This window comes from Macaca fascicularis, chromosome 4 (assembly GCF_037993035.2).
Source record: "Macaca fascicularis isolate 582-1 chromosome 4, T2T-MFA8v1.1".
NCBI classification, from domain to species: Eukaryota; Metazoa; Chordata; class Mammalia; order Primates; family Cercopithecidae; genus Macaca; species Macaca fascicularis.
Genome location: NC_088378.1, coordinates 162,228,576 through 162,248,949, shown reverse-complemented (window position 1 = coordinate 162,248,949; position 20,374 = coordinate 162,228,576). Strand labels below are relative to the sequence as shown.

General features: G+C 44.6%; 1 protein-coding gene across 3 annotated transcripts; it reads left to right on the top strand.

Moving 5' to 3' along the window:
• Positions 1 to 10,736: 10,736 nt before the first annotated feature.
• On the top strand, positions 10,737 to 18,878 carry TMEM14C (transmembrane protein 14C). Of its 3 annotated transcripts, none has more exons than XM_005554056.5 (6): positions 10,737 to 10,812; positions 12,310 to 12,373; positions 12,701 to 12,777; positions 13,657 to 13,758; positions 16,373 to 16,460; positions 18,366 to 18,878. In XM_005554056.5, exons 2-6 carry the CDS (start codon positions 12,354 to 12,356, stop codon positions 18,415 to 18,417), a joined length of 339 nt encoding a protein of 112 aa, XP_005554113.1. In that variant the 5' UTR covers positions 10,737 to 10,812; positions 12,310 to 12,353; the 3' UTR covers positions 18,418 to 18,878. The 3 variants fall into 3 exon arrangements, with proteins under 3 accessions (XP_005554113.1, XP_045246451.1, XP_073894984.1); XM_045390516.3 differs by having other exon boundaries at positions 12,296 to 12,373; XM_074038883.1 differs by lacking the exon at positions 13,657 to 13,758.
• The last annotated feature ends 1,496 nt before the right edge of the window (positions 18,879 to 20,374 follow it).

Here is a 20,374-nt window from a genome sequence, read left to right as displayed (position 1 = left end):
TATACTGTAAAATGATATAAAATATTGAACACATTCTTTATCAGATTTGGATGAAGGAGTCATTATTCAAAATTTTCTCCTAAATGGGGAAGAATTTAAGAACTGCTTTTGGCCTCTTCAAATGGTAAGTAGTAATTTTAGATTTTCATACCAACAGGACAAACTTAAAAGATTATACATATATAAGATATATATGTATGAAACAAACATATGCTTAAGTGTTGGACCGCGTACCTAAGATTATAGAGAGATTGCCAGGCTTGAAGCTACTTTGCTTCCAAGCAGTAGATGTATAAAATAAGGATGGGAAAATGATCTTTTTTTTTTTTTGAGATGGAGTCTCACTCTGTTGCCCAGGCTGGAGTGCTGTGGCGCAATCTCAGCTCACTGCAACCTCCATCTCCCGGGTTCAAGCGATTCTCCTGCCTCAGCCTCCCAAGTAGCTGGTAGCTTGAGCCAAGGAGTTTGAGACCAGCATGGGCAACATAGGGAGAACCTGTCTCTCCCAAAAAATCAACTGGTGTGGTAACATGCTCCCAGCTACTCAAGAGGTGGAGGTGGGAAGGATGGCTTGAGCCCAGGATGTGGAAGTTGCGGTGAGCTGAGACTGTGCCACTCTACTCCAACCTGGGCAACGGAGCCAGACCCTGTCTTAAAAAAAAAAAAGAAAAAGACATTATTGGGGATCCATAGGTTTGAATTAGCCAGGCAGATATTAGACACCTGAGGCCATCAGGAAAATCACTTGTGATTAGGCAGAATAAGAACAGGCACTGGAATTACCACTCCATAGGAATAAATTGTCCAGGAAATGAACCAAATTATGTGTCTTAACATCAGTCTACTCCTTTGTTAGCTTACTTCATAAGCTATTAACATAAATGTAGGTCATTGGCTTTGTTTTGTCAATTCAACTTAAAAATTTTGAGGCCATTGTAAGAAATATATACTTGTAAGAAATAACATAAAGATTCCGCCTGGTTTTCCCGATGATAACATCTTGCAAAACAAGGGCAATATCCCAACCAGGCCAAGATATAATAGAAATGATAAGATCAAGATACAGAACATTTCTATCACAATGATCCCATATGTCCTTACAAGCCATACTCAGTTTCCTCTTGTGCTTGTATAGCTGCGCCCACCTTCGTAACCTCTGGTACCAGTGGTCTGTTCTCCATCTCTGTAATTTTGCCAAAATTATGATTGGATTATACTTTCTTTTGGGATTGGCTTTTCACTCAGCATAATCTGGGCATTGATCCAGGTTGTTGCATCAACAGTTCTGTTTTTAGTATTGAGTGGGATGTCCGTATAGAGGTACCATAGTAAACACCTGTAGAAGGACGTCAGCAATTTTTCCTGTTGTTAGGTACCTAAATAAAGTTGCTGTAAACATTTGTGTGCAGGTTTTTATGTGAACAGGAGTCTTCATTTCTCTTGGATAAATGCCCAGGAATTCCAAAGTTTGCAGAATAGCTGTATGATTTTACATTTCTACCAGTAATGTTTGAGTGATACAGTTTCTCTGCATCTTTCCAGCATTTGATGTTAGTCTTAGCCATTCCAGTAAGAGTGTTGTGAAACTTTATTGTGGTTATAACTTACATTGCTCTGATAGCTAATGATGTTAATCATCTTTCTTTTTTGCTGTTGAATTCTGAGAGTTTTTTTTTTTTTTTTGAAATGGAGTCTCATTGTGTCACCCACCCAGGTTGGAGTGCAGTGGCCTGATCTTGGCTTACTGCAACCTCCGCCTCCCAGCTCCAAGTGATTCTCCTGCCCCAGCCTCTTGAATAGCTGGGATTACAGGTGCGTGCCACCATACCCAGCTAATTCTTGTATTTTTTTTTTTTTTGAGACGGAGTCTCGCTCTGTCGCCCAGGCTGGAGTGCAGTGGCTGGATCTATTTTTTTTTAGTAGAGACGGGGTTTCACCATGTTAGCCAGGATGGTCTTGAACTCCTGATCTCTAGTGATCCGCCCTCCTCGGCCTCCCAAAGTGCTGGGATTACAGGTGTGAGCCACCGCGCCTGGCCAAGAGTTCTTTATATATTGTAGAAACTCAACCTTTGTCAGATACGTGGTTTGCAAATATTTTTGCCTAGTCTGTAGCTTGTGTTTTTATCCTAACGGCCTTTTGCAGAGCTCAAGTTTTTTATTTTGTTGAAATCCAGTTCATCAATTTTTCCTTCCATGGATCATGCTTTTGGTGTGAAGTCCAAGAGACCTTTGTCTAGCCTTAGATCCTGAAGAGGTTCTATATATTTTTTAAAGGTTTTGTGGAGTTTAACATTTTACATTTAGTATGTGATCCATTTTGAGTGTATAAATGTGAGGTTTAATTCCAAGTTTATTTTCTTGGCTATGGATATCAACTTGCTCTAGCACCTTGTTGAAAAGACTGTTCTTTCTCTATTGAAATACTTTTGCATCTTTGCCAGAATTCAATTGAGCGTATTAGTGTGGGTCTATTACTGGGCTCTCCATTGTGTTCTATTGATCTCTGTTGATGTTTTTGCCAGTACCACGCAGTCTTGATTACTGCAGCTGTATAGTAAGCTTTGAATTTGAGTCGAAGGGTTCTCGCCCTTTTCTGTTTTTCAAAATTATTTTCACTATTCCAGTTCCTTTGCCTTTCCATATAAAATTTAGGATAATTCTATCCTTCTCTACACAAAAGAGTACAGTCATGTGTCACTTATTGACAGGAATACATTCTGAGAAATGCCTCATTAGGTGATTTAATTTTGTGTGAATATCATAGGGTGTACTTACACAAACCTGATGGTAGAGCCTGCTGCATACCTAGGCCATACGGTATAGTCATAATCTTGTGGGACCACCATTGTATATGTGATCTGTTGTTGACCAAAATGTCATTATGCAGCACATGGCTGTACAGATCTTTGATTTTTTTTTTTTTTTTTGAGACAGTTTTGTTCTTGCCACCCAGCCTGGAGTGCAATTTTGCGACCTCAGCTCACTGCAACTACTGCCTCCTGGATTCACGCGATTCTCCTGCCTCAGCCTCCCGAGTACCTGGGATTACAGGCGCACACCACCACACCTGGCTAAATTTTGTATTTATAGAAGAGACGGGGTTTCACCATGTTGGCCAGGCTAGTCTCGAACTCCTGACCTCAAGTGATCCACCCGCCTTGGCCTCCCAAAGTGCTGGGATTACAGGCGTTAGCTACTGCACCCAGCCAGATCTTTGATTGTTTTTATCAGTGTTGTGTAGTTTTCACATACAAATCTTGCACATGTTTGATTTATTTCTAAGTATTTGGGGCAGGGGAATTACAAATGATTTTTTTTTTTTTTTTTTTTTTGAGATGGAGTCTTGCACTATCTCTTGGGCTGGAGTGCAGTGGCGCCATCTCCGCTCACTGCAACCTCTGCCTCCTTGGGTTCAAGCGATTCTCCTGCCTCAGCCTCCCAAGTAGCTGGGATTATAGGTGCCCACCACCATGCCTGGCTAATTTTTTTATACTTTTAGTAGAGACAGGGTTTCACTATGTTGGCCAGGCTGGTCTCAAACTCCTGACCTCCTGATCCGCCCGCCTTGGCCGCCCAAAGTGCTGTGATTACAGGCATGAGCCACTGTACCTGGCCTACAAGTGATATTTTTAATTTTGGTGCTCACATTCATTGCTAATATATAGAAATACAATTGATTTTTGTGTGATCTTATATCCTGCTATCTTGCTGAATTCACTTATTCTAGGAGTTGTTTTGTTGGGGTTTTCTATGTAGACAATTATGTTATCTGCAAATACAGTGTTATTTCTATCTGTCTTTTCTCCCATTTTCTTGCCTTGTTAACTGACTAGAAGATGCAGCACTGTGTTGAATAAGAATAGTGAGACATCTTTGCCTTGTTATGATCTTTGGGGGAAAACATTCAGTCTTTCACTGTTAAGTATAATGCCAGCTGTAGGGTTTTCGTAGTTATTCTTTGTCAAGTTGAAGAAAGCTCAACTCGATATCCCCTGTTTCATTCCTGATATTGGTAATTTGTGTCCTCTCTCTTTTCTTTGTCAGTCTTGCTAGAGCTTTGTCAGTTTTATTATCTTATCAAAGAACCAGTTCTGCTGGGCGCGGTGGCTCACGCCTGTAAGCCCAGCACTTTGGGAGGCCGAGGTGGGCAGATCACCTAAGGTCAGGCATTCGAGACCAACCTGGCAAACATGGTGAAACCCTGTCTCAACTAAAAATATAAAAATTAGCTGGGTGTGGTAGCAGGTGCCTGTAATCCCAGCTACTTGGGAGGCCGAGCCAGGAGAATCGCTTGAACCTGAGAGGCGGAGGTTGCAATGAGCTGAGATAGTGCCACTGCACTCCAGCCTCGGCAACAGAGTGAAACTCCATCTCAGAAACAAAACAATCAGTTCTTTGTTTCATTGACTCCATCTGTTTTCAATTTCATTTTCTGCTCTTGTCCTTATTTCCTTCCTTCTGCTTACTTTGGGGTTTCTTTTGCTCTTATTTTTCTAGTTTCTTTTTGGTTTGTTTTACGATTTTTTAGAGACATGGTCTTACTATGTTGCTCAGGCTGGCCTTGAACTCCTGCGCTCAAGTCATCCTCCCACCTTGGCCTCCTGAGTTGCTAGGACTATAGTTGTGAGCCACCACACGTGGCTTTTTTTCTAGGTTCTTGAGGCAGGAGCTTATATTATGTGAGTTTTTTCCTCCTTTCAAATGTGTACTCTTAGGGTTTTTAGCACTGCTTTTGCTACATGCCACTGTTTTTGTATGTAGGCATGTATCTATCTATTTAAAAGAGACAGGTTGTGCTATGGTTGCCCAGACTGGTCTCAAACTTCTGGCCTCAAACAATCTTCTGGCCCCAGCCTCCAAAGTATCAAACACAGTTTGGTTTTTTGTAATACTTTGAGACGTAATTCACACAACATAGTATTCACCCATCAAAAGCATACAATTCAATGTTTTTCAGTGTATTCACAGAGTACAACTATCACAAAAATCAATATTAAGACATTTTAATCACTCTAAGAAGAAATCTTGGACCCCTTAGCAGTCATTCCCCATTTCTCCCTCCCAACACCCCTAGGCTTATGCAACCACTGATCTATCTTCCGTATGTATAGGATTTGCCTAGTCTAAACATTTCATAGAAATGGAATTCCATTTGTGGTCTTTTGTGATTTCACTTCACATATTGTTTCAGGGTTCATCCATATTAGTTTTTTGTTGTTGTTTTAGATGGAGTTTCGCTCTTGTTGCCCAGGCTGGAGTGCATTGGTGTGATCTCAGCTCACTGCAACCCCCACCTCCTGGGTTCAAGCAATTCTCCTGCCTCAGCCTCCCGAATAGCTGGGGTGCCCGCCACCATGCCCAGCTAATTTTTGTAGTTTTAGTAGAGACGGGGTCTCGCCGTGTTGGCCAGGCTGGTCTGAAACTCCTGACCTCAGGTAATCCGCCTGCCTCGGCCTTCCAAAGTGCTGGGATTACAGGCGTAAGCTGCTGCACCTGGCCAGGGTTCATTCATATTGTAACATGTTATCAGTATTTCATTTCTTTTTATTGCCAAATAATATTTCATTGTATGGATATAACAGTTTTTTTATTCTATAGCTGATGCATACTTGTTTCCTCTTGGCTAGTATGAATAATGTTGCTTTGAAAATTCATTTACAAGTTTTTGCATGAACATATGTTTTCATTTTTTGGGGGTACATATATATCTAGAAGTAAAACTGTCGAATCAGATGGTTACTCTTATGTTCAACCTTTTGAGGGACTGCCATACTGCTGTAAAGCAGTCGCACCCTTTATATTTGCACCACCAGTGTATGAGTGTTCCAATTTTGCCACCCCTTTGCTGACACTTGGTTTTTTGTTTTTATTATAGCCATTCCAGTGGGTGGGAATTAGTAGCTCATTGTGATTTTGATTTGCATTTCCTGATGGCTAATGATGGTGAGCCTCTTACCTCATTTGAAAAAATGTTTATTACTCCTGACCTCAGGTGATCCACCTGCCTCAGCCTCCCAAAGTGCTGGGATTATAGATGTGAGCCACCACGCCCGGCCCTGGATTCACAATTCTAATCCATTGATTTATATGCCCATCCTTATAATAGTACAATACAGTCTTGATTACTATAGGTTTGTAGTAAGTTTTAAATAAGGAAGGGTGAGTCTTGCAACTTTATTCTTTTTGAAGATTATTTTGGCTGTCCCTTGAATTTTTATATGAATTTTAATATCAGTTTATCAATTTCTGCAGAGTCCAGCTTGGATTTGATAGGAATTACATTGAATCTATAGATCAATTTGAGGAATATTATAACCTGAAAAATTTGAAATCCTCCAATTCGCAAACAAAGGACATCTTTTTATTTATTTAGTTATTCTTTCATTTCTTTCCACAGTGTTTTTTTAGCTTTCGGTTTATAAATTTTGTACTTATTTTATTAAATTTATTTCTGAGGATTTCATTCTTTTTGATGCTGTTGTAAATTGAATTGTTAATTTCACTTTTGGTTTATTTGTTGCTACTAATGCTATATATTTTAATGTGTTATATTTTCATTTTATTCAGGATAATGCACTTTTCTTGGTGGGGGGAGTGGGCAAGGTCTTGGTCTGTCACCCAGGCTGGAGTGCAAAGGCGTGATCTTGGCTCAATGCAGCCTTGGCCTTGGCTCAATGCAGCCTTGGCCTTCTAGACACAGGCAATCCTCCCACCTCATCCTCCTGAATGGCTGGGACTACAGGCACATACCACCACGCTCAGCTAATTTTTTTGTATCTTGTAAAGACAGGGTTTCACCATGTTGGCCAGCCTGGTCTTGAATTCCTGGACTCAAGTGATCCTCTCACCTTGGCCTCCCAAAGTACTGGGATTACAGGCATGAGCCACCATGCCTAGTTTTTTTTTTTTTTATTTATTTTTTTTTTTTTATTTTTTTTTTTTTTTAAGACAGAGTCTCGCTCTGTCACCCAGGCTGGAGTGCAGTGGCCAGATCTCAGCTCACTGCAAGCTCCGCCTCCCGGGTTCACACCATTCTCCTGCCTCAGCCTCCCGAGTAGCTGGGACTACAGGCGCCCGCCACCTCGCCCGGCTAGTTTTTTGTATTTTTTTAGTAGAGACGGGGTTTCACCGTGTTAGCCAGGATGGTCTCGATCTCCCGACCTCGTGATCCGCCCGTCTCGGCCTCCCAAAGTGCTGGGATTACAGGCTTGAGCCACCGCGCCCGGCCGCCTAGCCTTTTTTTAATTTCTAGAGACACACGGATTTTTCTCTTTGACCCACAGATTATTTTAAAATGTGGTTTAGTTTCCAAGTGTTTGGAGATTTTCTTGTTATCTTTCTGTTACTGATTTCTAATTTGATTCCATTGTTGTTGGAGAACACATTCTGTATGATTTCCATTCTTTTAAATTAGTTGAGATTTGTTTTATGGCCCAGGATATGATCTCTCCTGATAGATGTTCTGTGGACACTTGAATATGTATCTTGCAGTTGTTGGGTGCAGCATTCTATAAATGTCTATTAGATCCTGTTAGTTGATGTTATTGGGGTTTTCTATATCCTTCCTGACTTCCTGTCTACTGCTTTTATCATCATTTAGAAGGACTGAAGCCTCCAACTATAACTCTGGATTTGTCCATTTCTTATTTCAATTCCTTCAGTTTTTGTTTCACATCTTTTACAGCTCTATTGTTAGGTACATACACATTCAGGATTTCTGTTTTCTTGTGAATTGACTCTTAAATCTTTATACTATGTCACTGTCTCTGGTAATTTTCTTTGCTCTGAAGTCTATCTGATATTAATGTAGCTACTTCTGATTTATTTTGTTTCCATGATGTATTTTTTCTATCTTTTATTGCAACTTGCCTGTATCCTTATATTTGAAGTGAATTTTTTGTACGCAGGATATAATTGTGTCATATTTCTTAATCCATTCTGATAATCTGTCTTTTAATTGATGTATTTACACCATTTACATTTAATGTCATTAATGATATTTTAAGACTTAAGTCGGCCATTTTTTTTGTTTTGCTTTCTGTTTGTGCTGTTTTTGTTTTCTTTTTCCTACTTCCTACTTTCCTGTGAGTTATATAAACATTATTTAAAATGCTGCTTTTCTTTATTTATATAGTTTTTTTTTTTGTTTCTTTGTTTTTGAGATGGAGTCTTGCTCTATTGCCCAGGCTGGAGTGCAATGACATGATCTTGGCTCATGGCAACCTCTGCCTCCTAGGTTCAAGTAATTCTCCTGCCTCAGCCTCCTGGGTACCTTGGATTATAGGGGTGAGCCACCATGCCTGGCTAATTTTTGTATTTCAGACCTTACTTTAAACGATAGCTGTACCACTGACAAAGATTGTAGATAATACAATTCTCTGAGGTTTAGTTTCTTCAAGTATAAGGTCGGGGGGAGAGTGCGGGAATCATAGTGGATGATCCTAATTAAGGTTTGAGGCTTCCGCCTGCATAGGGAAGAATGAGCCCCTAAAGCCATTCCCTGCAGGTGAAGACAAGTCTCCTTATTAATTGTTCAGGAAAGTCTTCAATTAAATTGAAGGTCTGGCATACTGCAATTCCTGCAAGTTCTTAGTCATTATCAGCTTTAGCTGGTTAGAATCAGCTATGATAAACATGTGCTTCAATTTTGCTATCTGGAAGGTAGGTGCTGCTGCAAGTGGAAAGTCTGTCTTTAAGAATATGCGCTGTAGCCGGGCGTGGTGGCACACGCCTGTAATCCCAACACTTTGGGAGACCCGGGCAGGCGGATTGCTTGAGGTCGGGAGTTCAGGACCAGCCTGGCCAACATGGTGAACCACCGTCTCTACTAAAAATACAAAAAATAGCCTGGTGTGGTGCTGCGCATCTGTAATCTCAGCTGCTCAGGAGGCTGAGTGGGAGAATCACTTGAACCTGGGAGACGGAGGTTGCAGTGAGCCGAGATCCTGCCACTGCACTCCAGCCTGGGCAACTGTTAGGAATGCTTGTTCCCCGGCACCGCAAAGAAATAGCACTCAGACATAAATTTAAATCTCTCAGCAAGACCATTTTTACTTTCTGCAGAAAAGGTGCCTCTCGCAGATGGAACGATGGTGAAAGCACACTTGGACAAAGGAAAAGCAGACCTATTTATGCCTCACACATTTGGGTCGGCATTACTGCTGTATCTTGCATCCATTGGCCGGTGCTGGACCTCACAGTCTTAAACTGATACCCGATTTGCTAACATCCTGAAACTTCCCTAAATAGATAAGTGAAGGGAGGATAAAGAAGGAGAGGAAGTTGCTTATGAAAGGTTTAAGGAAGCAATAACATTTCCAAATAAGGAGGGGCATAAGCTATAAGCTGAGACTTGCTTGGGCCTCTCCAGACATGCCTGAGTAAGCCAAAGCAACTAACTGGGCTAAAGTGTAAGAACTGACAGTTGATAGGAGGCTTTAGAGTAAGAAGTGATTATTCTTAGTGTCTATTATTTTATTTTTAAACCAAGACGAGCTTTGAAGAGGAAATTTCTACTTTCTACAGCAACAGAGTGAGACTCCGTCTCAAAAAAAAAAAAAAAAAAAAAAAAGAATATGCGCTGCAAAAGCCGGCACGGTGGCTCAGCCTCTAATCCCAGCACTTTGGGAGGCCGAGGGTGGGGGGCGCGGATCATGAGGTCAGGAGTTCGAGACCAGCAGGGCCAACATGGTGAAACCCCATCTCTACTAAAAATACAAAAAATAGCCAGGCGTGGTGGTGTAGGCCTGTAATCCCAGCTACTCAGGAGGCTGAGGCAGGATAATCAGTTGAACCTAGGAGGCAGAGGTTGCAGTGAGCCGAGGTCGCACACTGGACTTCAGCCTGGGCAAGAGCGAGACTCCGTATCAAAGAAAAAAAAAAAGACCGCGCTGGAATCTGCTTTATTCCGAGACGATTATATTGATCAGATTTGTCTATGTTGATACTTGTAGGGGATGAAGGAGAGGGAGAAGTCAACGATGACAGCAAACTTTAGTGTAGAGCAACTGACAATGGTGGTGCAGGAAACACAGGGAACAGGAGCGGCTCGGAAGTGGAAATGGAGATAACATCATGCTGTGGGCATTCGGGATCCACAGAGCTGGGTAAAAATCAGGTTTAACTCACTCCCTATCCCCCCTTATGATGCTTCTCAAGTAGCCTCACTCCCTAAAACAAACAGATATTTGGCATTGAGCCACATTATTCTGCAGCCGCCATATTTTCTTGCAGGTAGAAGGCAGGCCCTTCCTGGTGTAAACAAACAAGATCGGGCTTGAGTGACACTCCTCCCTGATGACCGGCATCTGGTTTATACCCTGTAACTTGTCCCTCTGTTAATGGGGTCCTTCAAAATCCAGCCTCAGATACCCTCCTCCCGCAGCGGTGGCCTCCACCTCTGGCCTGGCCGAGCTCACGTGGTCCAGCTCGTGCAACTCCGGGTTGCCGGCTTTTGGCCACTCAGGGTTGGACCTGGGACTGGTGCTGGTCGGCCCCGCAGGCGCTGTGGACTGGGGAAGCACAGAGATTCCCCGCCCAGTTCCCTGGACTGGGGCGCTCGCCGCGATGCCCCGCCCCACTCCTCACGCCCTGAATGCAGGGCGCTAGCTGCTACTCGGTGGCTCAAGCACCGTCCCCGTTCTCTCCCCGCCCCTCTCCCGGGACACTGCGCACGCAGCACAGAGCCGCGCCCCTCGCCTCATCCCGCCACCGGGACGTAGAGCGTCCGCCGCCGCGTTTCCGGCGACATCTCGCTGTTGTCACCGCGGCTTGCGCGCCCTTGTAGACAGCCCGGGCCTTCGTGAGACCGGTGCGAGTATTTGGGATTATTCTTATTATTTCTGCCACTTTTAACTTTTAGGGATTATTTAGGAGTTTCACGGCCGTCTGCTTTTCGTCCCCCCGATTCAGCCGGGCCTTTAGGCCGTGTGGTCGGTGCTTTTCTCGTTGGGTATTTTCTGCTTTTCTTTCTTTTTTTTTTTTTTTTTTTTTGTTTTTTGAGACGGAGTCTGGCTCTGTCGCCCAGGCTGGAGTGCAGTGGCGCGATCTCGGCTCACTGCAAGCTCCGCCTCCTGGGTTTACGCCATTCTCCTGCCTCAGCCTCCTGAGTAGCTGGGACTACAGGCGCCTTTTCTGCTTTTCTTAAAAGAAGTTGTGCACGCGCGGAGTCCCTGACCTCCTGAGCAAAGGCTTACCCATGTAGCGTAGTGTTGCCTGGTTTCTTGGTGGTTTTGTTGCTCCATCTCTTTAAAAGCCTCGCTAACTCAGTGCCGCCTCGAGTTAAGAACTGTGGGCAAGATCCCAAGCCCCTTGCCCTTCCCTGTTTTATGGAAACTTAATTTTTGTGTTTTTTTGGTCCTTGAGGGAGGGTCTCACTCTGTCGCCCAGGCTTGAGTGCAGTAGCCTGAATATGTGTCATTGCAGCCTCTGCCTCCTGGGCTCAAGCCATCCTCCCACCTCAGCCTCCCAAGAAGCTGGGATTACAGGCACATGCCACCATGCCCGATTGCTTTTTAAATATTTTTTAGTAGACAATGGGTTTCACCATGTTGGCCAGGCTGGTCTTGAACTCCTAACCCTAGGTGATCCGCCTGCCTCGGCCTCGCAAAGTACTGGGATTACAGGCGTGAGCCACTGCACATGGCCTAATTCTTTAAACAGAATACACGGGGTGTGCATTGCTTTCATCTTGTTAGGCTCGCTGCATGCTGGATACTCTCTGTAAGAAAATAGGAGCTGTTTTTCGGAGGATGCAATGTCACATGTGAATATGACCAGTGTTTCCATATATTTTATCCTCCCCTTCTGCCCTCCTAACAAGAACTGTGAGTTGGACACAAGTTTCTAAAAAAGTTGAGTATTGAAATTGGCTGTTGCAGCAGGGATGAAAAGCAGCAGTCCTACCTTCCCTCAAAAGAGACATTAAGGTAGTTGGGTTAAGGGCACAGGAGTACTTGCTTTTCAACTTTGTGGTAATGTGGGTAGCTAATGAAATGACTAATGCATCACCTGATTATAGAGCTGTCAGTGGATCTTGCTGAGTTTCCTGTGGGCCTATGTGATTAGAACTAAGGTTTTTGTGACAATGGTTGGCATCTGTTCAGCGTTTATTATGTGCTAAGCACCTTTACATGTGAAATCTATTGAATAGTCACAACAGCCCCAGGAAATTGGTACCAGTGTTATCCTCATGGTACGTGAAGGATACTGAGATTTAGGGTGCGTAGCTTGCGGGTTGGACACACTTCTTTTGGACTGCTGGAGAGCTGTGCTTTTAACCACCTCTGATCCAGCTTGTTTTCCGCAGGTGCAGGCCTGGGGTAGTCTCCTGTCTGGACAGAGAAGAGAAGAATGCCGGACACCGGCTCAGTGTGAGTGGACAGGAAACGGGTATGGAGTAGCCAGGAGCTTCTGGAAACCAGAGTTCCTTTCCTCAGCTGAAAAGAACCCTAAGAGTAGACTGCCTGGGATTGCGTGGGGGATGGGAGGATCACTGGACCTGTGGGCCAGAGACTTGGGTTTGAGTCCCAGCTCTGGCTTTGCTAAGTTGTGTGACTCTCAGAAAGTCATTCAACCTCTGTGGGCCTTATTTTCAGTGATAGAACCTGTGGGGAATGATGACCTTTTAGTCTCATCCTATGACAATATGGTTTGTTTTTAAAGCCAGGTTAACACTGACTTCTCTCTCGTGTTTTCAGAGTGCCTTTGCATTGGTTTGGCTTTGGCTATGCAGCACTGGTTGCTTCTGGTGGGATTATTGGCTATGTAAAAGCAGGTATGGTTTTGTTGTTACTTAGCCTCTTAATATTTTCACGTTGTTCCAGTGAAATGTGAGTGCCCGGGTACCCCTGAGAAGCAAGCTCATTTGAGTCAGGTTTGCTGTAGGTCCCCAAGCTGGAGTGCAGGCTTCCTTGTCAGTGTTGCAGCTCCTGCACTTGCCTTCTGGTTATCTGGTGAAGCTGAGCCAGGCCTCTTGTGGCATTACTTGTTTTTGCCTCTTTATCTAAAGATAGGCAGGGGTGGTTGTAGTTTGTTATTATCATTGACTACCGTGCATCAGCCACAACCCCCAAGTGCTATCTCCAGGCTCAGGTAGGAGGAAACCTCTGGTCTACACAGACTGGTATTTTGAAGTCTCCTCATTAGGCCAGGCAGGGGTGTGTCAGTGGCTGTGCTTGTTTCTGCCACCTAGTCCTTGCCTGCATTCCCACCCCAACCCCCACACCAGAATTCTTATTGTCCAGGTCTTTATATTTTTATTTAATTGACTGGCCCTATTTCCCTCTCCTTTTGTGATTTGCTGGAGGTCCTGCCTGTACACAGTTCCAGCCCTTCATGGTTGATCAGGCCTGTTTAGAAAGAAGGCCTAGCCACTAGCCATAGTTCCATCTAAAGAGGGAAGATGACCTTTCCTTTCCTTAGATGGAAGTGCCCTGCCTATTAGAGGAGAGAAAAATGGGGTGGGAAGACCCTGACTTCTCTGAGAAGATAGCACACTCCCCGAAACATCTTCCTGCTTGAGTCCACCTTGGCTATGAGCTGTGTTGAGAGTTCTCTGTGCTGTCCTCCTTTGTAGGGATGGGGGTCTGGTGGATTCCGTTAGTGAAATAAGTGCCTCATGTTAAAAATGCGAGCTGTGTTTGCTTCCCTTTAGGCAGCGTGCCGTCCCTCGCTGCGGGGCTGCTCTTCGGCAGCCTAGCCGGCTTGGGTGCTTACCAGCTGTCTCAGGATCCAAGGAACGTTTGGGTTTTCCTAGGTATGTCTGCTTCAGCGTCTCCTTAGGGCAGCTGTGTTTCCAGAATACTCTTTTCCAAACGACCCTGGTTTGGTGGGATGGGGTGAGGTCTTCACACTTACCCTATGACAGTTTCACTTCTTCTACCAAGTCCTCAGCAAGTTTTAAAATGAGGGTGCAGAGGCAGGATTTGTACTGGTTTCTGTTTATCTTTTATGTACAGAACATGGAAGGATTTCCATACCTCGTGAATGTATTTACCCAGTAGCATTAAACTTCTATAAGGGAAATCTGTCAGCCGTTGAGGTTGCCCATGAAAGACCACTGGCCTCAGTATCCCTAAAACATCACACATCTGGGTTAGGTTTGCATCCGAGTTGCAATTTCTCCATTTGAAAATCACCTCTTTAGCAGTTAGCTAAATGTGACTGCTCACACCAGTAATCCCAGCACTTTGGAAGGCCGAGGTGAGCGGATCACAAGGTGAGGAGTTCAAGACCAACCTGCCCAACATGGTGAAACTCCGTCTCTACTAAAAATACAAAAATTAGCTGGATATGGTGGCAGGCGCCTGTAGTCCCAGCTACCTGGGAGGCTGAGGCAGGAGAATCGCTTGAACCTGGGAGGCAGAGATTGCAGTGAGCTGAGATCACGCCACTGCACTCCAGCCTGGGAGACAGAGCAAGACTCCGTGTCAAAAAACAAAAAACATGGGCATAGAAGCAGAACTGGAAATGTACCCTGTGAGCGGCATGGACAGTGAGTGGGGTGGGGGACCGAGGAGTCCTTCTTATCAGGGTGGCTTTCAGCACATTTCTGTGGGGCTCCACCCATGTGTCAGACACTGCTGGGAGTGTGGGTTCCTCACTGTCTCCACAAACCCCGTGTGAGAGTGAGTGCCATGTGGGAGGGAGAAGCCGTGTGATCTGTACACGTCAGCCGGGGTTGGGAAGGGAGGTCAGTGATGGCTAATGGGGTGTGCTGGGGAAGGAGGTGCGTCCAGGTCGCAGCTCTGCCTAACAGCTCCCTCCCTCATGCTGCAGAATGACTTTGAGCCTGCTTTTTCCCTTTCTCTGATCCTGCTCCACTCAGCAAATGACCTCATGCCTATTGTAGAGAAAGAACAGCAGCCATCAGGTGGGGAGTCCCCGGAACCTTTAATCTGCAAGCTCACCTCGTCCTGTTTTCCCTCCTCTCCAACACCAGTGTCCTCCTCTGTGCTCTGAGTGTCTTCTCCCTGACCTTCTCCAGACCTTTACACTGGCAAGGATCCTGTCTTGTATTTGTATTCCTCCTTTTAGGTGGATCCCCCCATTGATATTCAGATGTACTTGTCTCCTTCCCCTTCATAAACTTCCCTTTTTTTGAGACAGAGTCTCACTGTATTGCCCAGGCCAGAGTGTAGTGGCACAGTCTTGGCTCACTGCAACCTCCGCCTACTGGATTCAAGCAATTCTCCTGTCTCAGCGTTCCGGGTAGTGGGATTCAGGTGTCCGCTAACATGCCCGGCTGATTTTTCTATTTTTAGTAGAGACAGGAGTTTCACCATGTTGTCCAGGCTGGTCTGTAACTCCTGACCTCAGATTTGGGAGGCCGAGGAGGGTAGATTGCCTGAGCTCAGGAGTTCGAGACCACCATGGGCAACACGGTGAAACTGGGTCTTTAATAAAATAAAATAAAGTTAGCCAGATGCGGTGGCGGTCGCCTGTGGTCTGAGCTACTCAGGAGGCTGAGACTTGAGAATTGCTTGATCCCGGCAGTTGTAGGTTGCAGTGAGCCAAGATCACACCACTGCACTCTAGCCTGGGCGACAGAGCGAGAATCGGTCTCAAAAACAAACAAAAAATGCGACTCTGTTCATGTGTCCTTTTGCTTAGTAGCCTTTAACAGCTTCTCATTGCTCTTAGGATGAAAACTCAATCCCCAGTATGACCTTCAAGGTTCCATGTGGTCTGGCCCCTCTTACTTGACTTCTGTGCCACACTGGCCTTTTAAGGTGAATGTGCCACGCTCCCTGTCACCACCGGGCCTCTGCATATACTGTCCCCTCTGCCTGGAATGGGCCTTCCCATCCTTCAGCTCATTAATTCCTGCTGTAATTTCAGATCTCAGCCAATCTTCACTTTTTTGGCTAAGCCTTTTTATTTGTGTGAGTCTTTAAAGTCTGTCCCATCAGACCTGAAGCACTGTAAAAGGGCAGAGACAGTTATGATTACCTTTGTATTCTCCAGCACCTAGCACAGCGCTTGACATGTAGTAGGTGCTTTGACAGTTACCCAGTGGGAATTGCGTGCAGGGTAGAGGAAATAGTGTCTGCGGGGCATGAGAAACAGCAGCATTTTGGAGAAAACTAACACGTTGATGGCTAAAGTGTGGGTTTTGCAGAAGACAAGTGGTAAGAGATGAGGGTGGAAGGGCAGGCAGGGCCCAGGCTGTGAAGGGCCCTATTTGGCCAGTATTGGTACTTGGACCCATAGGATGTGGGCAGCCAGTAGTCTCCACCCACTTGGAGAAGGTGGAATAAGCATAGGATGAGGTGTGAGCCTTGAGAGATGGGTGGGGCTTGGCCCACTTCTGATTCCCCTGTGTAGAAGACGTAATGAGTTTTAACCCTTCTTTATATTTTTTTCATCAGCTACATCTGGTACCTTGGCTGGCATTATGGGAATGAGATTCTACAACTCTGGAAAATTCATGCCTGCAGGTTTAATTGCAGGTGCCAGGTACTTTCATTTGTTACTCTTCTTTACCATGTAGAGTTCAGTTTATTCCCCAGGATACTTGATGCATTCAAAACCTTACTTGTTTCAGGACATCTGATGCTATGCATCAGCTGACATTTGATTTATACACTAATAGGAGATGCTTCAAAAACAATAGCTGGTTTAATGTCAGAATGGCATGAGTATATCCATTCACTGTGGAGATGGGTTTGTTCTCATGTTTGCTTTCTGGTCCATCCCAGCTCCTCCCTATATGGTGGCAGAAGTTTTCCTGCAAAGCCATGACTGCAGCCTTTTGTGTGACTTGCATGGAAGATGCGGGGGTCCCATATTTCTTAGATGTGTAGATGTCTTTTACAGAAAATTTTGCTAAAAGGGAATTTTGATTGAATCCTCTTTTCTAATTTTTTTTTTTTTTTTGAGACAGAGTATCGCTCTGTCACCCAGGATGGAGTGCAATGGTGTGATCTCTGCTCACTGCAATCACTGTCCACCTCCCGGGTTCAGGTGATTCTCATGCCTCAGCCTCTGGAGTAGCTGGGATTACAGGCGTGCACCACCACACCTGGCTCATTTTCGTTGTTTTGGTAGAGACGGTGTTTTACCACGTTAGCCAGGCTGGTCTCGAACTCCTGATCTCATGATCCGCCCACCTCGGCCTCCCAAAATGCTGAGATTATAGGCGTGACCCACTGCTCCCGGCCCTGTTTTCTAATTTTGATTATAAAACCTAAACCAAATTGTGGCTTTTAAAAAATTTAGTTGTGGCCAGGCATAGTGGCTCACACCTGTAATCCCAGCACCTTGGGAGGCCGAGGCTGGCGGATCACCTGAGGTCAGGGGTTCAAGACCATCCTGGCCAACATGGTGAAATCCCATCTCTACGAAAACTACAAAAATTAGCCGGGTGTGGTAGTGGGCACTTGTAATCCCAGCTACTCGGGAGGCTGAAGCAGGGAGAATTGCTTGAACCTGGGAAGTGGAGATTACAGTGAGCTGAGATCATGCCACTGCACTCAAGCCTGGGGGACAGAGCAAGAGTCCATCTCAAAAAAAAAAAAAAAAAAAAATTTAGTTGTAGGCCAGGTTTGGTGGCTCGCGCCTATAATCCCAGCACTTTGGGAGGCCAAAGCGGCCAGATCACTTGAGGTCAGGAGTTCAAGACCAGTCTGCCCACATGGTGAAACCCCATCTCTATGAAAAAATACAAAAATGAGCCAGGCATGATGGTGCACGCCTGTAATCCCAGCTACTTGGGACACTGAGTCAGGAAAATTGCTTGAACCTGGGAGGCACAGGTTGCAGCGAGCCGAAATTGTGCCGCTGAACTCCAGCCTGGGCAACAGAGGTGAGTGAGACTCCGTATCAAAAGAAAAAAAAAAATTTTAACCTTCTTTAAAACAAAAAATTTAGTTGTTAAGTATTATAAAGACATCCTGAAGGCAGGAGAATTTTTTAAAATCTGATTTGGAGAAAGATTGCATACTCCGCTCTGATCATAGTTGTGACGCTACCAGTATAATGTTATACCTGAAGCAAAAGAGTCAGTGTGGAGCAAGGTCTAGAGCAGTAAACTGAGAGGCTGGAGATTCTACCATTATCAGATCCCTGAGGGTGGGGCGGCCTTGCTCTCTCTTGCCTCCATTTCTTCATCTCTTCAAATTATTGGCAGTTGGATTAGGATCCAGCTCATGTGTGCTATTTTAAGACCTCAGTGTGAGACTGTCCCTTGGCTTGCTTTTTCTCTGGTTCCTCCAGGGATGGAAATTTTACCTCTGACCACTCTTGCCTTAGTACCTCCTCCCCCACGCAGTTATGAGGAACCTGCAGAGTTTAGTTCCTTAAAAACATAGTTGCCTGTTCTGTCCTTTACCTGACATTTTCTATCTTGTTTCTTTTAAACAGTTTGCTGATGGCTGCCAAAGTTGGAGTTAGTATGTTCAACAGACCCCATTAGCAGAAGTCATGTTCCAGCTTGCACTGATGAAGAATTAAAAATCTGCATCTTCCACTATTTTCAATGTGTTAACCGAAATAAGTGCAGCATTTTTGCATCTGACATTTTACCTAAAAAAAAAGACATCAAACTTGGCGGAGGGGTGGAAAATCAGTTGTCACCATTATAACCCTACGGAGGTTATAATGAGGATGTAACTTGAGCTCATTGAGACCCTCATAGAGATTGATTCTTGTATATTGATGTTCTCTTCTTTCTGTATCTATAGGTAAATCTCAAGGGTAAAATGTTAGGTGTCAACTTTGAGGGCCCTGAAACCCCATTCCGTGCTTTGAGGAACAGTGTGAAAAAATCTCTTATGAGATTTAGAATATCTGTTCTTTTGCTCATCTTAGATTACAGACTGACTTTGAAATTATGTTAAGTGAAATATCAATGAAAATAAAGTTTACTATAAATAATATTTCCTATGTGGTCTTCATTGCCAGAGCTGGTCTAGTTCATAGAATGAGATGTTGCTAGCAGCAAGATATAGAAACTTGAAAGTATTTTGTTAATATTTAGAAATTACCTATTTTGAATAACTTAAGGACCAAGGAAAGTTATTTGATTATACATTGCATTGAAGCTTGTTTCAAAAATGACCTCTCAGGATTTTTTGTTTTTCAAGAGACAAGGTCTTTTGCTGTCACCTAGGTTGGAGAGCAGTGGTGCAATCATATGTCACTGTAGCCTCAAACTCTTGGGTTCAATCATCCCACCTCAGCCTCCTGAATAGCTGGTACTACTGGTGCATACCACCACACCCGGCTAATGTATTTTATTTTTTTTGTAGAGATGGGGTCTTGCTCTGTTGCCCAGGCTGGTCTCAAACTCCTGGTCTCAAGGGATCCTCTCGCCTTGGCCTCCCAAAATGTACTGGAGTAATAAGCATGACCTACTGTACCTGGCCATGAGGTTTTCTTCTTTTTTTTTTTTTTTTTGAGACGGAGTTTTGCTCTTGTTGCCCAGGCTGGAGTGCAGTGCCACAATCTTGGCTCACCGCAACCTCTGCCTCCCAGGTTCAAGCAATTCTCCTGCCTCAGATTCCTGAGTACCTGGAATCACAGGCATGCGCCACCATGCCTGGCTAATTGTGTTTTTAGTAGAGACAGGGTTTCTCCATGTTGGTCGACCTGGTCTCAAACTCTCGACCTCAAGTGATCCGCCTGCCTTGGCCTCCCAAAGTGCTGGGATTACAGGTGTGAGCCACCATGCCTGGCGGCCACTGAGGATTTCTAAGGTTAGGACTGTGGGCTGGGCCCGGTGGCTAACGCCTGTAATCCCAACACTTTGGGAAGCCGAGGCAGGCAGGTCACAAGGTCAGGAGTTCGAGACCAGCATGGCAAAAATGCTGAAACCCTATCTCTACTAAAAATACAAAAATTAGCCAGGTGTGGTGGCGGGCGCCTATAGTGCCAGCTACTCTAGAGGCTGAGGCAGGAGAATCACTTGAACCCAGGAGGCGGAGGTTGCGGTGAGCCAAGACCGTGCCACTGTACTCCAGCCTGGGCGACAACAAGACTCCATCTCAAAAAAAGAAAAAGGACTGTAGCAAAATTAAAAGGTGATTTTGTTGTTGTTGTTGTTAATTAGTTCATACATAAATGTGAAACTAGAATACCCATCTAGAGCTTGAATCATCTAGTTTGGTGTCTACGTTGGACACATTCACTGGATACTGGTACTGTTTCAACGTGAAGAATTAATTCAATCTGGTGCCCCTTGCTTTAGTTTTCATTCCCTCTTTAAAAAGGAAAACATACTTAACTACTGTTCTCTACCCTGTTACTGCTTTAGAGTATAATTCAGGCACTTTATGTATTTGCCTAAGCCCCTTGAAAGTGGTCCTAGTTTTCTATCTATTTTTATAGGACTCTGGACAATTAAGGGCACTTGTGTTGCAGTGGTAGAGGCA